Source organism: Mercenaria mercenaria, chromosome 6 (assembly GCF_021730395.1).
Source record: "Mercenaria mercenaria strain notata chromosome 6, MADL_Memer_1, whole genome shotgun sequence".
Classification (NCBI taxonomy): Eukaryota; Metazoa; Mollusca; class Bivalvia; order Venerida; family Veneridae; genus Mercenaria; species Mercenaria mercenaria.
In genome coordinates, this window is record NC_069366.1 from 6,204,896 (window position 1) to 6,229,032 (window position 24,137).

The window sequence follows — 24,137 nt, forward strand, 5'->3', positions numbered from 1 at the left end:
CTTCGGATTTGTGAGTAGATTTTAAAAAGCGTTTAGCAGACGCGTTAAATGAAGAAGATTGGTCAAAAGTTGAAGGTTATACGATCACAATGATTTGTTGACAGGACTAACACACCACTTTGTACGAATGTACATGATACGAGCTTTACGGTGAGTTTATATGAAACGCTCAAGATTTGTGGTAAAGCTCTTGGACTACAGGAATTACATATCGGTGTCAAATATTTCATCTGTGTAAAAAAACGCTTATTACAAATTAGCTTAAACAATTCAGCTTTCAGACAAGTTATGCTTTATGCTATGATCTTTTTGATCTCTGAGCTGAAACAAACCCAGTATTGAAAACTAACCAGAAATCTGTCAAGCAATAATTTCATCAAATCAAATGCCACAGACTCGTCCTTTACTCTGTAGTAAAATACCACAGACTTTACCGAGGATCGAACCCCGGACCTTGTGATCTGAAGGCGGACACTCTAACCACGTCTCTAAAGGGTTAACCCAACAGCAGGGCTGTTGGAAGTGGCCTTATATACCTACAACCACTACACTCCTCTCCTTTCTAACATTGAAGGACCAGGCATCAACTGAATCGCCTATCAGTTTCTATCCCGAGGCATCAACTGAATGGCCTATCAGTTTCAAGCCCGAGGCATCAACTGAACCGCCTATCAGTTTCTAGCCAGAGGCATCAACTGAACCACCTATCAGTTTCTATCCCGAGGCATCAACTGAATGGCCTATCAGTTTCAAGCCCGAGGCATCAACTGAACCGCCTATCAGTTTCTAGCCAGAGGCATCAACTGAACTTACTATCGATTTCTAGCCTCATCCAAATGCATGAATCTGTCAAACATCCTCGTCGCCATTGTAGTAAAATACCACAGACTCTACCGAGGATCGAACCCCGACCTCATGATCTGAAAGCGGACACTCTAACCACGTCGCTAAAGGGTTAACCCAACAACAAGGTTAAGTGGCCTTATATACCTACAACCACTACAGCTCTAATATATTTTTAATTCTTATTTTCTTTTGATCTGGTTGACATAAAATGAACCATATTTTGCATGCAACACCATTTGAAAACAATTGGTTTATACACAAAAGTTTCAAATGTGTACCGCTGTCTGCAATATTTTGTCATGTTATTGTCATTGGACTCAAACCCGGGGCCTCGGAATATCGTTCCAATGCTCTATATGTGCAGCCTGAGCTACCCGGCCATCTACACACTTTCTCGCTGTTTTAATATTTAAGTCCTATACAGTGACACAGTTGTCGCGTGATAGAGGTACTCTTCATCATGTTCATATTGAAAACAAATCTAACTGTCAAGAATCGTTAATTAAAGTATTTTTTGTGAATTTAATCTTCCTAATGTATGTTTTTATTTACTTTGTTAAAAATGTTTACATTAATTTAAATTCAATAAATATTTTAAAAAATGTTTATCGTGATATTCAAAATTAATCATGTGCTATGAACTTCGCATGATGTCATTGGTTTCTCACAGAGTCAGTGCGCTGATGTTGTGGTTCAACCTGGTTAGGTAAACAAATGGGGTTAGGCTATAACTTAATGGATGTGACCATCAGAATATAAAAATAGCATCAGTTAAGTTATTGTAGCCAGAACAAATTGAAAATTTAGTAAGTTTGACTGTAGCAATGCCGTACAAATATTATTTTGGTATCTTCATTACAGCAATCATAAGCGATGTATGGCATTGAATTGACCAACAAAACTTAACTCATTATATGTATAGGTGCAGCTCAAGATTGATTTGAAATTACATTGTATGAGTAACCATAAGTCTCAATACATGTTTATTACCATAACTAGTGCATAGTGGTTGGTAGACAAATACTGAGAATTAAATAAATATTGAGCCCTATCCCACACTGTATATTGAAGTGAGTTATCATGATTTTTCATGTTTCTCTTTCTGGGTACACAATTTGAAAAGTTGAGGTGGTAAATATAGTGGCTTAAGAGAAAATAAGAATAGCAGAAAATCCATGACTGCTGAATTATTTAATGTAACAGCCTGATTGAAAATAAAGCTATAATTGTAATAACAATGTTTATTCAAGGAGGTAAAAGCACTGTTATGAACAAAGATAAAATGTTTGGAAATGAAAAACATAATCTGCTGTTAAAGTCCAACTGAAAAGACATTTTGATAATATATGAAAACTCTGGAAGTAAATATTCAGGATAAATTTAAAATTAATTATGGGTATTACAAGGTTTCTTCAGACAGTTTATATGATTTATCTACTTTATATTCTACTCTACCTCAAAATCTTATAAATGACAAACTTTCTGCTTTAGTTCAGAACCCGTTTTCCAGGAAGAATGCTACATTTCTTGGATGTCATTTTAAAAAAGCTGTTTTTTTTTTAACATAGTTAAACAGTGTACAATGTGGACTTGTGATGCAGTCTTAAATGCACCCTTTTTTCTCTAGCAACATTTATGTCCAGTTTTGGAATGCAGTTTACCAGCAGGTTATATCATAACTGGTCACTATGTTGATGAGATGTCATTTCCAGATCCATTTGCAGTCCCCAAAAGAGAAACAGGTATATTGGTTCTATTTTAGACCAAGGAATAATTCTATATAAATATATGGTAATATTTCTTACTTCTTTTTTGGGGCTACAAGTAGTAATGCACTATTTAAGCTATTTGTGTGACGTCCTTTATAAAGGATCACAATTTATTGAATTGCTGGCAATGTTTCAGGTACAGATGTTCACAACAAACCAGTTTTGGGCATGAAGTGTTGGCTGTCTTCAAGCGGTATTTAAACAGTAGTGAGACAGCGACTGCCCTCCGGCCATTCTACTTTATTGTTCATCCAGATCTGTTTGGAAGACATCCTAAAGAAAGAGTATGATATAGATTTGTTTGTAAATAACTACAGTTAGGTAGTGATGCATCTGCACTGAGACACATCAAGGCAACTGTCTCTGTTTTTCTAAATAGCAAAATGTAAAACAGTTTGTTTTTTTGCATTCTTTTTGTTTGTATGAATGTACTTTTTGGATCCCCTGTAAACATTGTTTTCCTGTCTGGCTGTCACTGAAATGTATTGCAAAAGCAAAAAGTAATTCCTTACAAAAAAGAAGTTTTCTCTGGAACAAAATTGTTTTTGTAAAATTAAACTTGTTAATGTATTGTACATTTCTATGTTAATGAAGTGAATTATACATGAACAGGAAATTCATTTCTAACTCCCAAAAATGACACATAAATTTCATATAGTAAATGTGACTCAAATTTTACAGTTTAAACCAGGCATAGAATATCAAACGTTTAAAGAAAGTGAATATTGAATGTTTGCATCTGTCCTACATTTTCTCAGTTGTACAGTAATATTAAATTTGAACAAAGGCACATATTTAACAACCTCTGATGTCTGAAACTTAAACAGACTAAAGAACATCTGAGATAATTCTGCCCATAGTGATGAAATTTGGCTGAGTTATCTGTAACAAGCATGCAAAGTTTCATTAATAGGACAGTCTATTACATGTATAATTTAACAATGATGGAGCACAGAGAAAATTTATATTCTTTTAATGTCTAGGATTTAGAATTTTTTTATATTTGCCCTGTTAATTTCAGTTGGTAAATGAACATTCACTGAAGATACTACACGAGTATGTAGCCAACCTGAAAACCCAGCAGTCATACACAAGAAAGCCAATAGACTTGGTATTCTACATACGAGATCCAAATAACCAGAAAAGTAAGTGAGAATGCTGACTGACTTGATATTTTAAGAAAGGAATTGTAATAATTCAGTTGAAAATTAAGTCAGAAAGCTTATAAACTTGGTATTCAACATACAGGATCCTAATATTATAACCAGAAATAGTAAGTCAGAATGTCAATAGACTTTATACATTGTATTCTACATAAGAAAGCTAGATCTGACAAATTCGAACACTGGTAAATCATGTTTGAAGTTGTGGGTTTTTTTCTCTTTTCTTGTTTCGAATTAAATTCTGCAACAGTCTATATGCTTTATTTTGCATCAACTGATGTAGGTTGTTGCTGAATTTTAATTGAAGCAGGAAAAGAAATAGAGAATCTGTCATTGGTCTTCGGTTAAGATCAGAAAATCCCAACCCGAGGGCGCACCGCTCAAGTCTTAAACGAGGCTGTGCCGAGTTTAAGACTTGAGCGGTGCGCCCGAGGGTTGGGATTTTCGATCTTCACCGAACACCAATGATGGATTCTATTTCTCACTTAATTACCACAACAAAAACAATAAAAACAATAATGAAAATATGAAACTATTTTAAACGCGGGAAATTGACGTCCGTAAGCAAAAGTGACGTCGTGACATTTCAGTGACACACAATAACAAAGTTCCGCTTTAGTTTTATCGTTTGTAGCGTAACGGTGCGTTCTTATCATAAAACAATGAATTTTGAATCGAGAAATACACAATAAGGAACGGAGAGAAAAGATAAAGGTACCTGATTTTTAATTATTTTACATAAATAATATGTATATTTAGTACATGAAGTAGTCCGTCACAGGAGTGTGGGATAACCCATGTGAGATAAGATTTTCCAGTAATTCTAAAAATAGATATTTTTCTGTCCGATAAGAGAAATTACTATAATTTAAGATTTAGCAGTTATTGTGAGATGAAAACAACATTGATTTCATTTTTTTTTGGTTGAATATTCTGTTAGAATTAAGAAATCTTTGAATGTAACTCGGTATTTAATGTGGCTGTTACATTGTAGTTGTTGAAAATAGGTATCCTGGAGGAACACCTAGCTTTGAATAATGGGTGCCCCTTTGTTAGAATTTGGGATCCTCAGGATCCTGGGACACTTAGTGTCGAGCCCTGGTAGCATTATTGCAAAGTCCTTTTCCAAACTTGTTCTAATGGGGGCTTTTGGATAAATGCCATTAAATAACTTTTCATGAATTGCTGAATGTAGAGAACCATTATATAAAGACCTTCAAAAACACTCACAGCCTGCTCCTTTTGTCTGTCTGTTTTTCCAGCCAATTTCAAAGACCTTGTATCCATATAGTTTTTGAAAGCGTGTCATCTGTCACACAAATTTATGCAATAAACTTTTACTGTGCCTGGAAGTTTCGACACCTGGAACATATTATGATCCTCTTCCAAAATTACACACTCTAAAGCCTGTTAAAGCAAATGAATTACAGCTGGTACTTGCAGACAATATTCAACCTTCTTGTAGTCTTAGCATTAAATTTTGTTGCTCTTTATGACTGATGATTGAATATAATTATGTTTGTGAATATGGCGATAGTGTTACCTCTGCTAGTGTTAACTTGTATTTTGTGAGTGTTCACAAAATGTGTGGCAGAAAACATGGTCTGACATGGTAGAAGACACAAAGGCTGACATTAAGGTTCTTTTATTGTTATTGTTGTGTTTAATGTTGCAACGACACAATTATAGGTAATACAGCAACTTCACAGCTTTGATGCTGGAGGAAGAGCTCAAGGGGCCCTCCATGCGTTATTTCATCACAGATGAGCACCTGGGTAGAACCACCTTCCGTTAGCCAGCTGGATGGCTTCCTCACATGAAGAATTGAATGCCTCGAGTGAGACTCAAACCCACATCTGTGAGGGGTAAGGTTCTGTTGACACTTGTGTGTGTGTCTTTCTTGGGAAATTGATGCATATTTCTATTATAATTTTGGTATACCGGTACGTGCATAACCTCAGCATGTGTATCTATTCCCTTTGTAGGTTTCAAAGATATCAAGATTTCATTACAGTCAACTGATATCCGCAAGACTGTGTCTACAATATTACAGTCATGTGGTTTACCTCTTGACTATATCAACACGGTACCAGTCCAACAGAAAACACGCAGGACAAACCCCGCAGCAAAATGGTACACTAACTATGATGTACCTGAATGGAATAGCAGAACTGAACCTAAATATAAAGCTCCAGCGCAAAGAAGTTTAAGGTGAATTCAAAATGATATTATAGAACAAAACAAAACAGAATTTTACGGAGACCTTAACATTGTACATTGTCTAAACACCTATTATCTAATTATACCTAATATGAATTATATAAAGAAAATATTCTATAAATTAAATCTCTTGCATGAGAGGAAACATCAGGTCAATATTTGGAGCTTGCTTTATTTAGAGATATGTCAACTGGTCTGTTGAATAGAAAGTATATTTTGATGTTTGCTAAATGGCTTCTTTTGTATGCGAAAATAAAAACCATATTACTGAAATCATTTAGTATTGGATTATTATTATAATATAGTACCTTGATCTGCAGTGTTTTGTTTAACTTGTGTGGATTTTTTAGCCAGGCCTGGATTACATGAGTTATTTGCGATTCATGTTTTTCAGTCTGATCAAGGTATTGTTTTAATGACCCTTTGTCATACACCTCTACCTATTTCCAGTGCTGGTACCAGTTCCAGTGAAATGGGGGAAAATGTTTCGTAATTAAAGTGGTATTCTTTTATAAAAAAGTTACTTTTCAAAAAAAATTGTTTCAGAAACGACTAAATTTATACACATTGCCTTGTGTATTCTTTCATTTTTAAATTTTGTTGATATTATTTTTTGTCAAAATGTGAAAAACATACTTTTAGAGCTGAAGAATGACTCTTTCTTTGAGTCAGTTTGGGAAGGAAAAAAACAATGTTATATTTTGCATCTTGCAAGTAATCCCTACATCATTTATATTTAGCTTACCAAGTCAAACCAGTTTGTCCCAAAAAAATGATCTATATGTATATTGTGGTTCCTATATGTGTATTATGGAACCACTGGCCCAATTTCAAACCAATTTGACAGATTTTATTTTCCTTGCATGACCATCTTTCAATCCAGCAGTGTGACACTCAGATAAGAGATCTAGGGCCATCATGTTGTTTTTGCTCTGTATCCGATTGGAGTTGCATACAGGATTTTGTGGTGTATTTCTTATGTTAAAAAAACAAAATAGAAGTACAAAAAGAAATGTTCTTCAGGAAATGGTTAGAGGAGAATTATGAAAGAGTTCAGAGATACCAGGAGGCAAGTCGACAGACCCAGAGTGAGATTGACAGTCTGTGTGAGAGAATTGTTGCCAGGGTGGGCGTGCAATCTGTCCGCTGGGAGAACATCTGGGGAAACAGACACTATATAGCTTGTCTTAGAACATTCAGTCAACTTTCAGAGGGCCAGCCTGCAAGAATGAGAAATACATTACAAGGTACGACATAGAACACAGTTACATTACTTTATACCACATTTAACAATTAAGCTGCCTTTAAGGTGACATATAGTGTTTTACTACTGATCTTTAATCGCATTATGTTAGACATACAATTCGGTGAAAATCTGTATATGAGCTTCCTGATTGAGAAGGCAAGTTTCTGATTTGGGAAATTTTTATATTTGATAATTTCAATGTTGACTGAAATTTTATTAGGATATTTAAAAAATAATTTCTTGTTTGTCCTGCTAAGTACAGAATAGAGGGTATGAAATGAAATCTTTCACATAAAGAAACCAAAAGGGAAGGAGCATAGTGATTGACTGCAGTTTTTAATGCTTAAAATTTTACTTCATATCCTCAGTGTGACTTAATGTTTTATCTTACTTTTTAGCTCGACTATTCGAAGAATAAGTAGAGCTATCCTACTCACCACGGCGTCGGTGTCGGCGTCGGCGTCACACCTTGGTTAAGTTTTTCGTACCAGTCCACATTTTGACAAAGTCTTTTGAGATAAAGCTTTGAAACTTTCAACACTTGTTTACCATCATCATGGCCAGTTATAGGCAAGAGCACATAACTCCATCAAGGATTTTGGCTGAATTATGGCCCCTTTTGACTTAGAAATCATGGTTAAGTTTTTCGTACCAGTTCATATTTTGACAAAGTCTTTTAAGATAAGCTTTGAAACTTTCAACACTTATTTACCATCACCGTGGCCAGTTATAGGCAAGAGTACATAACTCCATCAGGGATTTAGGCTGAATTATGGCCCCTTTTGACTTAGAAATCTTGGTTAAGTTTTTCGTACCACTTCATATTTAGACAAAGTCTTTTGAGATAAAGCTTTGAAACTTTCAACACTTGTTTACCATCACCATGTCCAGTTATAGGCAAGAGCACATAACTCCATCAAGGATTTTGGCTGAATTATGGCCCTTTTTGACTTAGAAATCTGGGTTAATATTTCGTACCAGTTCATATTTAGACAAAGTCTTTTGAGATAAAGCTTTGAAACTTTCAACACCTGTTTACCATCACCACGTCCAGTTATAGGCAAGAGTACATAACTCCATCAAGGATTTTGGCTGAATTATGGCCCCTTTTGACTTGGAAATCTTGGTTAAGTTTTTCGTACCAGTTCATCTTTTTTGTAAAGTGTTTGACATATGGCTTTGAAACTTCTATCACTTGTTTAGTATAATAGTCTCTATCTGTAGGAAAGAGAACATAACTCTGTCATCTATTTTGGCTGAATTACGGCCCTTTTTGGACTTTGAAATTGGTTCTGTTTTCATACAAGTCCATGTTTTGTCAAAACTATTTGACATATGGCTTTTAAACTTTGAACACTTGTTTATCATTATGATTTCCATCTGTAGGCAGGAGTACATAACTATTTTGACTGAATTATGGCCCTTTTTGGACTTTGAAATTGGCTCATATATTGCCATTTAGTGCAAGACTTATCAAAAATCAAAGTAATACAGGAACATTGTTTGTCTAATCTATTTATTTCTTTTGTCTGAATATCCGTGGAAATATTTTGACCCCATTCTTCAATCAATTCTTTGAATAGTCGAGCGCGCTGTCATCAGACAGCTCTTGTTTCTATGCAGCTTTAATAGGTCAGTCTCATACAGGTACTTGAAATATTTTGAAAATGTCTGGTATCTGATTGGTTGAAAAGGTATTGTAGTGTTTTTTATTTGCTTGCAGGGAGAACACTTATTTTTGGTAACGAGACTGGAGTTAACTTACATGGAGAGATTGTCCTGGGAAGTGAAGATGTCACTACAGAATGGATAAATGTAACATATTATGATATCAGATATTTTTGCATGATCAATATATTTCTTGAAATCAAAAGTAAGTTTCATGACTCAAGATATACCAGTAATCTATGAATAAACAGTTGTAATCATAATTTGCTTTTGTTTTTAGTGAAATGAAATTTTCTGAACAAAAATGTGGTTTTACCAAAAATCAATTTCTGAATTATATGACTAGAAATTTTTGCTTTATATTTTTCAAAGAGGTACATTTACAATGTATATTTAGCAGCAATTCATTAGAAATGTATATGAAACGGAAATGTAAACCTAGAAATTATATTGAGATCAAATTTAGAATACTTCATATTAAAGGGAGATAATCATTTTTTTTTTTTTTGATAAAGAGCAATTAAATATTCATTTCAAATAAGGATCTAACTACATGTAGTGTGCATTTATGTTCCTCTTATTAATCTTTGATGGAATAAACCAAAAGTTAAAAATGTTAAGATGTTGCTTAAATTTTAACATTTTGGGGTTTATAATTATGGAGGTCACATCAAGAGCAGCATATATCTTATATATTCATTTGATATTTTAAAGGAAATGGCTGAAAAGTATAGATATGAAATCAACAGATTTTTCAAATAATATTTCAGCTTCTGAAGTCTGTACACGCCTATGACCCAATGATAGAACGCTTGCCGAGGATGGAGCAAGAGCTGTCCCGCCTTCTGAACAATATCCAAATCATGAGGCGGCAAAAGCGTGAATTTGTGATGGCCCAGAATTATGAGGTCTTGTTAAACAAGATGTTGAACTCTTTACGACGTTGTCAACATGTTGTCGTGAAAGAGTTAGGAGATCAAGACCTGTCACATCTCAACCTTGTTGTCGAGTGGTAAGGTTTTGTAAGTTCTTGTAATGCCTAGATATTTTGAAAACTGCAGAATTGTTAATATTCACTCAGGATTAATTTTTAATGGATATCATTGTCAGGTCAATCCAGGAAATTTAATCCCAATCAACAAGTAAAGTTCACATTTATTTTATGTTCAAAAGTTGAAATTCTCAAATTGATATCCCATGAAATAGCTATTTTGCCCACAATAACAAAATATCATGACCATGAAATGTAATGATTTCACAATATTGCTGTGATCTCAAAAGTTACTCAAACTTTAATGTTTCTGTTTTCTGACTCTAGCGATATGAACCAATCGCAAAAGTTGTAGAACAAGACTAAATAAATAATTTACCCTGTGTATAACATGTGCATTTTATGGTCAGTAGGTTAATGTTCAAGATCACAATGACCATTCATACAATAAGAAGTTATTAAACCTGAATATTTTAATGTTCCATTTGAAAACATATTATTCAGATAGATATCTACCCACTATTTTCTATGAGAGGTGTAATAATGTTGTGTGTGTCAGTGTTGTTACCTGTCTGTCAGTGGAATGTTCTGATGTATGTTACAGTGAGTCAGGACCACTTGCATTATCCAATTGTGGACAGTTCTTGATTCCTGCCTCCATACCTGGAACCATTATGTTGAAGTTTATTGTTGAAAATATTGAGAGGGCAGCTACTTTTCTCATTGATGCTAAACTGTAAGTAAAGAAGATTTGAAAATAAATGGATCTCTTGCATAATTGTATCAGGCAGAAATCACCTAAATCATAAATGAAGACTTTGTTAGTCTTCCCAGCTTCGAGGCCAGGCAGGCAGGACTATTGTCTTAGCTGTGAAACCATTTACATTATTTGGGCTCTTAATTTTTGTTGAGTTTCTGGTTTTGTCAGCATGCAAAATGAAATCCCAGTATAAATATAAAATTTCCAATAATTCTATTTTTAAAAGTGAAAATCCGCTAACTCCTATCCTCTTGAAATAGCTATTTTAGCCAAAAACACACACTTTCATGCCCTCGAAATTAAATGATTTAGCAATGTAGAGCAGTTAAGCAATATAATCAATAACCAAACAGACTTCATCTAAATCGTTTTCTCCATTGCTTAACTCCCATGCAGACAAGCTGTACATGCAACACAGGCCAGTTGTACCTGTCACACAATTGTATGTGTCAAACAGGCAAATTGTGCGTCACAGCAAGGGCATAGCGCCCATTATGCAACTCCTTTGGAGAGGTGTAAACAGTTAATTTCAATGTAAATATTTCTCATAATCTTACTGAAACTGGTACTTTCAAAATTTTCGAAATATTAACCTTTTAAATGTCCGAACGAAGTCCCCAAGAATTATATGCCACAAAATGTGTCAGAATGCACCATTTTATTTAAGTCTCCAACATTTCCCGGGGAGCCTTTTAGCAGTACGAATTATCAAAATATTGACCTTTTAAGTGTTGGAATTGTATGCCACAAAATAATTTTCGAAATATTGACCTTTTTAAGTGTCCGCAGTCCCTTTGAATTATATGCCACAAAATGCTTCAGAATGCATCATAGTCTCCAAAATATGGCGGGGGAGGTCCCCCAAACCCCCACCAGCAAGAGGGGGAAACTCCCTCCCCCACTCGTCATGTTGTGCATATCATTTTTGAAGCTCTGGCTACGCCTATGCACAGGCAAGAACAGTATATATTTTTCACTGGTAGTGGTAAGAAACTATAATATGGGTAAATTTAGTCAAAACATGAAATAAAAAGAAAAATTGTTTGTTTTATATGTAAGATCAAAATATCTTTCTCTCGTGATCACCATGTCTTACAATTTCACTTGTGGCTATGCCACTTGTGAAAATATTGCATCTGGTGTTCACTTGTGGAAGATATTTCAATTTTACACAGAAACAAACAAATATCCTCTATAAATATATACCAAATATTGTTTTTGTTACAATGAAAAATTACGAAAAAATGATACAATATTGTGTTTTCTCAAGCAATAAGTTTTTGCAGAGCAGACCAAAAGAAACTGCTTAGTCTTACATATCCATGACTGTAATATATATAATGTATACTGACAACTTCTTGATGAGTTGCCTGTAGATTCTTCTATCAAATGGCTTTTACACAATGAGAGTCAGCAAAATGACAAATAACTTTATTATGAAGTTTATTATTTCAGGCATACCTTCTACATGGATCAAATACTGGATCAGTGCAATAACGTTCTAAATGTATCTTCTCTTCAACGTGATGACGCTATAACACCACAACAGATGACCAAGTGTTGTCAACGGTTACTGGACAATCAGCAGCTACTAAACCCGTTACTGCAAGGAACAAGACTGAAGGTTTCCACATACTATACTGTGATGAAAGATGGGGAAATTACTATTCCATGGAATTGGATTTAAGAAGGCCTGACTTTAGATTAAATATGATACTCATGCTTCATAATCTGCAAGCGTTTACTCAGGCCGAAATAGCTCTGTTTTGTTTAGGATAACAAGACTTAAACTTGACTGCCTTATTATAGTATTTTTTCTACAGTTTTGTTCCTTTTTTTTCTTTTTATTAAGCTACATATTTCAGAGCAGTATCTGCACAAATTAATCTCATTGAAGCTGTTTTTAAAAAAATACACACACAAATGTAGCCACAGTAGATAAAATAAAATGAAAGTTCTTTCTTTGAAAATGTACAAAAATGTATGTCCAACAGACAGAATGTTGTTTGAAAATGATGATATCCTGAAAAACATTCTTTAATGGCTGTTAGCCTTGACTTGGTCAAGTAAAGAAGTTGTTCGAAACTGATGTCTGATCATTTACATCTTTTATCTTCAAAGAGCTTTTATTGCATGTTATATTTTCACTGAAAGTATGTTTCCTTATTGCCAAACCAAGATGAAGGGTTTTTTTTAATATTGTATATCAGTCTCTAAATCTTATGTTATAGATGTTGGTACATTTTCTGTAATTACAAAAGATTTATTATACATTTCAGTATTTCCAAAGGTTTGACTATGCATTTTCAGTAATTGCAAAGGTTTGGCTATACAATTTCAGTAACTCTAAAAGTTTGACGACACATTTTCAGTCATTCTAAAGGTTTAGCTATACTATTTCAGTAGTCCCAAAAGATTGGTTTTTACATTTAAGTAATTTCAGAGCTTTAACTATACATTTTCAGAAATTCCAAAGGTATAGGCTAACTACACATTTTTAAGTAATTACAAACTTTGACCATGCGTTTTCAGTAATTCAAAATTGTAACAGTTTGACTACATATTTTCAGTAGTTGTAAAGATTTGCCTATGCATCTTCAGTAATTCCACAGATTTGACAACATTTTCAGTAATTATAAAGGTTTGACTGTGCATCTTCAGTAAATCCACAGATTTGACTACATTTCAGTAATTCAGAGGTTTGACGACACATTTTCAGTCATTGTAACAGTTTGACTACATTTTCAGTTCACTGTACATTATCATTTGTATGTAACAGTATACATATTTAGTATTTCCAAAATGTTTAACTACATTTTCAATAATTCCAAGTGTTTGACTTTACATTTTCAGTAGTTTATAACTGTATACCTATTCAGTAATTACAAAGAATTTACTTTGTTTTTGATAATTTTTAAGAATTGACCATACATGTACAAAAATCAAAAAGTTTGACTATATAATTATTATGTTTTAATATTATAAATATTATAATGGTTTGACTGTGAATATTTTAGTATATGTAATTTCAAAGGTCTGACTACCGGTATACATTAGTATCCAGTATATCCAGTAGTTTCTAGGTATGTGGAAATTGGAAAGTGAGTACATGTATTGATCTGTGTTTTTCAAACCATTATTTCTACTCTCTTGATACAAATGTAAGTGTAACATATACTAATGTATATCCCAGTAGATTCCAGATACTCCAGTTTTCAAAACTGAATTGTATGTTTGATAATGATTTAATAATTGATTTCTTCAAGATATTTATAGCACATTTTCTGTTATTAAAAGTAAACTGTTTAATTAATCAACAATATCAGATATTTACTTTTAATCTGGGCATTTCCTGCTTATTGTTTAGTTTAAAGCAGATTTGATGTTTAAAAATGTTTATATTATTAGAAAAGAAATATTTAAATGTATATATAGGGCATATTTTTTTGTTGTTTAGCAGTGAACATGTATTTTTGTCCATGGAAACTTTGTGTTGGTTTTGCAATTTTTATAGAAATAAATGTTTTTGTGGTTTATGTTATTCTCTTGACATTGAGGTCTAACATAAAAAATGAACCTAAAAGAAGTGATTTTTCCTCTCTTAAGTTAACCTTGCCTGTATCCTTTTGAACTTCTCATATAAATTTAAATGGTTTACGTACAGAGTAAACAAAATGATTTTTTCTTCCAGAGTGCTTCATGCTTTACAGAATTGTTCTCAACTCCTCCCATACGCTAGCTAGAGTATTGTTTTCAACCCCTCCCACACACCATCTAGAATATTGTTCTCAATCCCCTGCACACACCCTCTAGGATATTGTTTTCCACCTTCACACACACACACACACACACACACACACACACACACACACACACAATCTGAATGTTGTTCTCATCCCCTACCACACACCTTGAATATTGTTCTCAACCTCTCCCACATACCTTCCTGATTATTGTTCCCAATCCCTCCCACACACCTTGAATATTGTTCCCAGCCCCTCCCACACACCTTGAATATTGTTCCCAGCCCCTCCCACATGCCTTCTAGAATATTGTTCTCAACCCCTCCAATACACCATCTAGAATATTGTTCTCAACACATCTCACACACTCTTTAATTTTGTTCTCAAACCCTCCCACATAACTTCTAGAATATTGTTCTCAAACCCTCCCACACACAGTCTAGATTAGTGTCTCAACCCCTCCTTCAGACCTTCTAGAATATTGTTCTCAACCTTTCCCACACACCATCTAGAATATTGTTCTTGACTCCTCCCATACACCTAGGATATTGTTCTCAGCCCCTCCTACACCTCTCTAAAATATTATTCTCAATCTTAAACATTTTTGTCAGTACCTACCAAACTCCGACACACCATCTAGAATATTGTTCTCAACATCTCCCACACATCATCTAGCATATAGTTCTCAACCCATCCCACACAACAGCTAAATATTGTCCTCACACTCTCCCACACACCAGCTGAAATATTGTACCCCACCTCCACCACCACCCACTATGGAAACTGTTTTATACATCTAAACTGCCTTAAAAGACATAAGTTGATACAGGCCTTAAATATGTGTATAGTCCAGTTTGAAAGTTATACGTGCACTGTTGTATAAAAAGAATCGGTAAAAATAGATTTGTGCGACATTTATCAAGACATTGGAGTGCAGATGACATTACGTGATTGCTATTGAAACTGGTTTCCTATTGTTTGGCATGTCTGCTAAACTGCTGTTAATAAATTACAGTTTTTGCAGGCCTTCAAGATGTGTAAAGTGATATTTGAAAACTGTGCATTTAAAAATGTAGTTACTGTAGAAGAAAGTTAAAATTTCTGAAAGTGTTCCACCTGATGACTTTACCTTTTCACCAGCTGTCAGCATGTATAAAGTCTGGTTTGAATGTTCTGTGTATGAAAAGAAATGGAACCACTGCCTTACCCTTGCATGATCGTAAAAGGCGACTAATAGGGTCTTAACACTTGGTTTTGCAGTAATTCTGTGATTCCAGCAGGTATGCAAATTTTGATTCCATACCTCATGTTTTTAGCTCACCTGTCACAAAGTGACAAGGTGAGCTTTTGTGATCGCGCGGTGTCCGTCGTCCGTCCGTGTGTGCGTGCGTCCGTAAACTTTTGCTTGTGACCACTCTTGAGGTCACATTTTTCATGGGATCTTTATGAAAATTGGTCAGAATGTTCATCTTGATATCTAGGTCAAGTTCGAAACTGGGTCACGTGCCATCAAAAACTAGGTCAGTAGGTCTAAAAATAGAAAAACCTTGTGACCTCTCTAGAGGCCATATATTTCACAAGATCTTCATGTAAATTGGTCAGAACGTTCATCTTGATGATATCTAGGTCAAGTTCGAAACTGGGTCACGTGCCTTCAAAAATTAGGTCAGTAGGTCAAATAATAGAAAAACCTTGTGACCTCTCTAAAGGCCATATTTTTCATGGGATCTGTATGAAAATTGGTCTGAATGTTTATCTTGATGATATCTAGGTCAAGTTTGAAACTGGGTCACATGCGGTCAAAAACTAGGTCAGTAGGTCTAAAAATAGAAAAACCTTGTGACCTCTCTAGAGGCCATATATTTCATGAGCTCTTCATGAAAATTGGTGAGAATGTTCACCTTGATGATATCTAGGTCAGGTTCGAAAGTAGGTCACGTGCCTTCAAAAACTAGGTCAGTAGGTCAAATAATAGAAAAACCTTGTGACCTCTCTAGAGGCCATATTTTTCATTGAATCTGTATGAAAGTTGGTCTGAATGTTCATCTTGATGATATCTAGGTCTGGTTTGAAACTGGGTCACGTGCGGTCAAAAACTAGGTCAGTAGGTCTAAAAATAGAAAAACCTTGTGACCTCTCTAGAGGCCATATATTTCATGAGATCTTCATGAAAATTGGTCAGAATGTTCACCTTGATGATATCTAGGTCAGGTTCGAAAGTGGGTCACGTGCCTTCAAAAACTAGGTCAGTAGGTCAAATAATAGAAAAACCTTATGACCTCTCTAGAGGCCATATTTTTCATGGAATCTGTATGAAAGTTGGCCTGAATGTTCATCTTGATGATATCTAGGTCAGGTTCGAAAGTGGGTCACGTGCCGTCAAAAACTAGGTCAGTAGGTCAAATAATAGAAAAACCTTGTGACCTTTCTAAAGGCCATATTTTTCATGGGATCTGTATGAAAGTTGGTCTGAATGTTCATCTTGATGATGTCTAGGTCAAGTTCGAAACAGGCTCATGTGTGGTGAAAAACTAGGTCAGTAGGTCTAAAAATAGAAATACCTTGTGACCTCTCTAGAGGCCATACTTGTGAATGGATCTCCATAAAAGTTGGTCAGAATGTTCATCTTGATGATATCTAGGTCAAGTTCGAAAATGGGTCACGTGCCATCAAAAACTAGGTCAGTAGGGCTAAAAATAAAAAAATCCTTGTGACCTCTCTAGAGGCCATATTTTTCATGGGATCTGTATGAAAGTTGGTCTGAATGTTTATCTTGATGATATGTAGGTCAAATTTGAAACTGGGTCAACTGCGATCAAAAACTAAGTCAGTAGGTCTTGAAATAGAAAAACCTTGTGACCTCTCTAGAGGCCATACCCTTGAATGGATCTTCATGAAAATTGGTCAGAATGTTCACCTTGATGATATCTAGGCTAAGTTTGAAACTGGGTCACGTGCCATAAAAAACTAGGTCAGTAGGTCAAATAATAAAAAAAACTTGTGACCTCTCTAGAGACCATACTTTTCATGGGATCTGTATGAAATTTGGTCTGAATGTTCATCTTGATGATATCTAGGCCAAGTTTGAAACTGGGTCAACTGCGGTCAAAAACTAGGTCAGTAGGTCTAAAATTAGAAAAATCTTTTGACCTCTCTAGAGGCCATATTTTTCAATAGATCTTCATGAAAATTGATCTGAATGTTCACCTTGATGATATCTAGGTCAGTTTCGAAACTGGGTCACGTGCGGTCAAAAACTAGGCCAGTAGGTATAAAAATAGAAAAACCTTGTGACCTCTCTAGAGGCCATATTTTTCATGAGATCTTCATTAAAATTAGTGAGAATGTTCACCTTGATGATATCTAGGTAAAGTTCAAAACAGGGTCACGTACCTCTGAAAACTAGGTCAATAGGTCAAATAATAGAAAAACCTTGTGACCTCTCTAGAGACCATATTTTTCAATGGATCTTCATGAAAATTGATTGGTCAGAATTTTTATCTTGATAATATCTAGGTCAAGTTCAAAACTGGGTCACATGAGCTCAAAAACTAGGTCATTATGTCAAATAATAGAAAAAACGTCATACTCAAAACTGGGTCATGTGGGAAGAGGTGAGCGATTCAGTACCATCATGGTCCTCTTGTTATTTCGATGTAAATGAGATGTGGAACCAAAATGTTTAGACCTGTTTGGCGCCATATAACCTATACTGTGTTGGTGCGCCGTAAAACCCAAAAACCCAAATGAGCCCCATGTGGTTCTGGGACGATCTGGTTTAAAAGTTGTTTGTTTGCGCAGGTTTTTTAGTGTAGGAACATCTACTAAACTGCTATAAAAGACCTAGTGTTTATTGGCCTTCACCTTTATTTGTAAAAGCGCTTTTAAAAATTACACATGTGCCAAGATAATACGTTGGCACAGAGGTGACATATCTGTTTTTATTCTAATACGTCCGAAATTCCCGCCTGCTTAGCTCGGTAGGAAGGGCGTTGGTCTACAGATCGTGGGGTCGTGAGTTCGATCCTCGGGCGGGGCATATGTTCTCCATGACGATTTGATAAACGACATTGTGTCTGAAATCATTCCTCCTCCACCTCTGATTCATGTGGGGAAGTTGGCAGTTACTTGCGGAGAACAGGTTTGTACTGGTACAGAATCCAGGAACACTGGTTAGTTTAACTACCCGCCGTTACATGACTGAAATACTGTTGAAAAACGGTGTTAAACCCAACACAAACAGTAATACGTGCGCACGTAATAGCTAATATGTGTGCATGTATTATTTGAAAAACATCTGCACACATAACTTACTGCATGCGCACATATTAGTATGAAACAAATCGTATAATTATCTTATTACGTACTCACGTAAAATCCGTTACATGTGTACGCATTACTTACTACGTGTGCAGATTTTTTTATATTACCGGTAGTTCGTGCATACGTATTGTTGTACATGTCTTAGTATAAAGCATCTATTTCACCTCCTCTGTGCTACATCATGTGTTTGTTTATAGTTGTAAATGTCAAAAATGTCCGATCCTAACACAGACATTTAAATGCAGAAAGAACAAGTACTAGCCTCTTATTTAATGTAGTAATAATATTTGCCTGATATACTGGTGAAAGGTTCACCATGAAAAAAATACGTATAACGATATAAAAACAAATCTGTGACAAGTGGTGCTCAGTTCCAATGAGAATACTAAATACATGTAGGAAAACAAATAATGCACGATGTGGCATCTCGGATCTTCCTCCAACATCAAAGCTGGAAAGTCGCCATATAACCTATAATTGCGTCGGTGCGACGATAACCGCCCCCCCCCCACCCCACCACCCCCACCCCCAAAAAATATATATATAGGAAAACTTTTTGACATAATATTATTATATACTGTTAAATAAAAGAAGAGGACTTTACAAATAACGTCACACGTAATAGTTATAGTGTGTGTGAGAGTGTGTTACCAGGATATATCAGAGCTAGGGGTACATCGAGGGTATTTTTCTCTGCACATATCGTCGAGGCCGGTAGGCCGAGACAGATATGTGAAGAGAAAAATAACGAGATGTACCCCTAGCTCTGATATATCCTGGTAACACACGAGCACTACATATTATAACTGTTTTATCGCATAGTTTATCATTAAAATTTATATATTATTTTCATTTAAATTTGTTTATTATTATTTTTACTATTTTGATTCCCTTTCTGCGCCTCTCTGACTGAAACACTAAAACTTCTGTTTTAGAAAATGTGTTCCCCAGATAAAAGTACCCAACAATTTCTGCATTGGTTTTTAATCTTTGCATTTCATTGGCCAGACATATTGTAAAACTTGTTGTTTTGTTTGTAAAAAAAATCAAAGAAAAGAAACATTTGAGAAATCTCAGAATTTCATATATTTCATGTATTTCTGAATTTGGCAATAACTATCAAGTTTTTGAAATATTCTAGTTTATTTATTCTTTTACTTTATAAATATAGGTGTTTGTGACAATTCTTTTTCTGTGAACTGTAAATTGGAGCTAAAATCATCTTTTCTTTGAAAGGAAAAAATTATACTCCCTTGATAGGACCTCAACAGAGAAAAAGTGTTCCGATATATATCGGAACAGTTTTACTGTGCTGATATATATCGGAACACTTTTTTTCTTATGAAACTCCATAGAGATTTCCGTGTTGATATATATCGCAACAGTTTTGTAAGATATCAGCACAGTTTTGTAGTAATAATGTGTGTTACCATGTATAACATGCTGCAAAGATCAAAGGAAAATTGCCGCACTATGCGATAAGTTCAAATAGTATATTGTTAAAATAACTGCAAGTGAAAAAATGTGTGGATTCCGTTTTAGAGATGTCTTAAGTAAACATGAGTTTCGCGGTATGTAGTGTTTATTTTAATTACATAAATTTGTATGAGAGTGGACCATTTTTTAAGAGATTACGCCCCAAGCTATAAAAGCACTAACAGCAGCATTCTGATGATGACACCATTAAATGGAGAAAAAATCTCAATATAATCAACAACTTGACCACGGCAAAATCAAAATCAATAACTGATGAAAGTCTGTATTTAGGTCCTTGAGCAGACCTTCAATTCAAAAGGCTGATAGGCTATACGATTCTCACTTAGGTATCAAATTCCCGGATATAAACCGAAATACTGGAATCGGGAAACGTTTCACATACGTGTCACACGCGTATACAATCGAGATCACCAGGAAGAAAAGACATGAATATAAATTGATTCATAGCGTTTACCGTACAAGTTTACGTTGTTTCATTAAATTTATTTATTTGCGTTGTATTAATTCGTTAGGACTGCGAAACAACATAATCGGAAGAACGCATGACAGGGTTTCACCGCTCAGAACTGTAAATATGAATTCTTGAAAAAAAAGTCACAGTAATGCACGAGTCCGAAGGGTCAATTGTATTATTTTTCTCGAATCCTCAGTTACGCGTAGTTTCTCTGACTTAAAATAGAAAAAAGTGGAAACCCCACAGGTCGCTCTACACGACAGAAATGAAAATGTTACAGGCTCTGTTCATGGACGGTAGTGGAAATGCATGCTACCGTCCACGCCCTCTAGACTCGGCTTGAGTAGAACTCAACATTTACATATGTTACATTGTCAATACTTAAACAATTTAGAGACATCCGCAGATGTGTTCATACGGCCGTGCTCATGGAACTTCAATGATACACTAGTGTGTAATTCCACGTATGGTCGGTCCCCAGTTAAAATAATGAGCTTGTCCTAAACGGGTAAACAATGGGCAGAACTAAACAAACTGAAATTTAGAAAGGGGATCCTGCATAACACAGAAACTGTCAAAAACAAAATTAAAAAGCAGGCACCATTTTAATGATTTCAGTTTTTTTACATTTCTAAATGTCATTGACATAAACAATGAAAAGTTCATGTCGTTACTTTGATCATTGGGGAAAATTCACTCGATATCGGTTGATTTAGAACATGTAGTCTGGTCACAAACAAATTGATTTTTACCATTTAAAGTTAAGTTACATTAATGTTTTAACTAAAAATTTAGATGTGTGTCCATAGAACACTGGTGTCCCTACTTCCTATCACTGTACATAGTTTCACGACTCTAAATGAAATATTTTTAAGATATATGCAACACAAACTTTTAAGCACTTTATGTGTATTTTTCACGAAATCAAGGACCATACCTATGGTTTGGCTTAGGAAAATCGCAAACAACACCAGGTGCACAACTTCACATGCTTTATAACTCAGTCAAACAATTTTTAGATACATGCGATGCAAACTTGTATGCCCATTATGCATGTTTTTGACTAAATCAAGGGTTATAACTCTGGTCTGACGGAGAGAATCCCTAAATAAAGCCCCGGGTGCAGAATTTCACATCTTAAATAATATTTCTGTTATGTTTCATGACCCTAGGTCAAATAGGTTGTAAGATGCTTGCGACACAAAGTTTTATGCATATTTCTGACAAGGTCAAGGGCCACAACTCTGGTCCTGCTGAGTGACATCTCAAACAAAACCCCAGGTGCACAACTTCACATGCTGAATAATATTCCTGTAATGTTTCTAATCCTAGGTCAAATACTTGCTGAGATACATGCTACACAAACCTATATGCCTCTTTTATGTATATTTTTGACAAAGTCAAGGGTCATAACTCTGGTCTGGCTGTATGAAATCCCAATTAAAACACTAGGTGATGAATGGCAGTCCTGTAAGGATTGATGACCCTGGGTCAAACACATTTTTAGATATGAACGACACAAATGCGGAATGACAGACGGCAGACGGACGGACAAGTTTTGATATTGAACTCCATGTGTCATGATTTAATTAGGCAGTTCATACATTGTCTAAAAGTAGTATAGCCATTACAACAAAATAGTAGGTTCGAACCATAAATCATAAATGGCGTTTAAGATTTTTTTTCCTGAAAACAATAATGATTGTCCAGTCTATATCAATTATTTTATATCCTTCGGTTGTGATTCATTTGTTTTCCAATGATAAAATACATTATATAGATTATTTAAGCCAAAAGTCGAATATTTAGTGTGCGGTGTACATAATAGTAATTGTATATAAATGTATTGTATATACGACTTTACCGTGCTTTACGTTCATAGTAAACGTTAAAGAGAAAATATGAAACAAAAATATAGAGAAGTTAAAAAAATCAAGTAAATTGTTTAATAAAACCGCAAAGATTAGCCGGCAAGGCTCGAACCGACGACCTTTCGCATTAACCGAAAAAAAAATGATTATGTTAATTTAGAGTTATTACATTATTTCAGTTTTAGAAAAGCTTTGATGATTTGATAAAATTTCAACGACTGTCATAGGATTAATGTTTGGGTAAAACAGTCTCGTTTTGTCTATATAATAAGTATATTGAATTCATAATCAATACTTTGTATATATTCTGGTAACCTCCTTTTTAGCAAAGTAAGTTAAGCACTCGACTATGCGAGTTTGATCCCTGGTGACGGCGCGTGTGTTTGATAACATATAACAAACATTTTTATATATCAACAAGGAATTCACAAAATTGGTTACCATCATGTTCTTGTGAATTTCAGTTTTACGATATGTACGTACTTTTTCATGACTGTTCGGAGTCACTTAAAAAGTTTAGAGTGTAAATGAAATAAAAAAAATGTATAGTCAAATAATAGCAAAATGACGAAACAAAGATTACTGACGTTGAAAGAGAAAACGAAAATCACAAGAAACCATTAGTTTCCTTAAGATATGACACTAAAATTAACAAAACATTTAACAAACAAATAAAAAGGCGAATAAATGACCGTAACATGTAATTTATTGATCGTATCTCTATTTAATGTCCTTGTATCAATACAATTTGAGGATAATTTTCAGTACAATCTTACACATTGTTAAATACCTCCATTGTAATCATAAAAAAAATCCAGTTTCATAAAGCAGCCATTTAAAAACATAGTTATTAAGCTGTATGTCTTAAAGTTTGGTTTTTTTAGGAATGGCTGTAGCAGAAAATCGCCCCTCGGATCCTAATGATGTGTACCACGACGCACTGGGAAACATTGGATATACAAAGGCTCGGGCAGAGAAAAGAGTTAAAATATACAGCACTGTTGCAGAAAACTGTACCTTGTTTTGCAGACGATACACAGGAGAAAATATTGATGTAATTATTCCTGGAAGTCGTGGAGAAGGAACTGGAATATATAGTGAATCTGATGTTGATATGCTCTTTGTACAACGGACTGTTCAATGTATGGACATTTACCAAAACTCTGATACAGGCGCTCCTGTGTTATTTCTACTTGAATATGAAAATGATGAAAGTGGATATACAATGCTGCGTTTGATATCTATTGGGCATACAAGAACTGACAAACAATTCATAAGAAAAGTCAAGGATGGTCTTGTTCAAAGAAATAGGCGTCACTATCTCAGGAACGACCAGATATTTACAGCCGCTTCAGGTCACCATCGCCAAGGTTTTGCTAGGCAACAGTTTGTTTTTGACGACACTACAGGACCAGCAAGAAAAGTAGTGTGTGAATTGTCTTATTTAGGTACGTTATCAGTAGATCGAGTGTTAGCTTTTCCGTGCTCTTGTCCTTCAATATTGAATACGTGGTGTAAACGTGAGAGAAAACATGATGATGGTTGGCCAAACAACGATCTGGTAGAGAAAGTAAAGCATCTGGAAG

At 34.9% G+C, this 24,137-nt stretch overlaps 1 protein-coding gene across 2 annotated transcripts; it reads left to right on the top strand.

The window, feature by feature from the left end:
• Positions 1–31: 31 nt before the first annotated feature.
• Positions 32–14,199, top strand: LOC123549802 (T-cell activation inhibitor, mitochondrial-like). 2 transcript variants are annotated; one of them, XM_045338213.2, is made up of 9 exons: positions 32–150; positions 2,752–2,899; positions 3,637–3,760; positions 5,764–5,989; positions 7,022–7,245; positions 8,968–9,059; positions 9,683–9,924; positions 10,508–10,639; positions 12,119–14,199. In XM_045338213.2, the coding sequence occupies exons 1-9, from the start codon at positions 128–130 to the stop codon at positions 12,348–12,350; spliced, it is 1,443 nt and encodes a 480-aa protein (XP_045194148.2). In that variant the 5' UTR covers positions 32–127; the 3' UTR covers positions 12,351–14,199. The 2 variants fall into 2 exon arrangements, with proteins under 2 accessions (XP_045194148.2, XP_045194149.2); XM_045338214.2 differs by having other exon boundaries at positions 46–150; positions 2,758–2,899.
• The last annotated feature ends 9,938 nt before the right edge of the window (positions 14,200–24,137 follow it).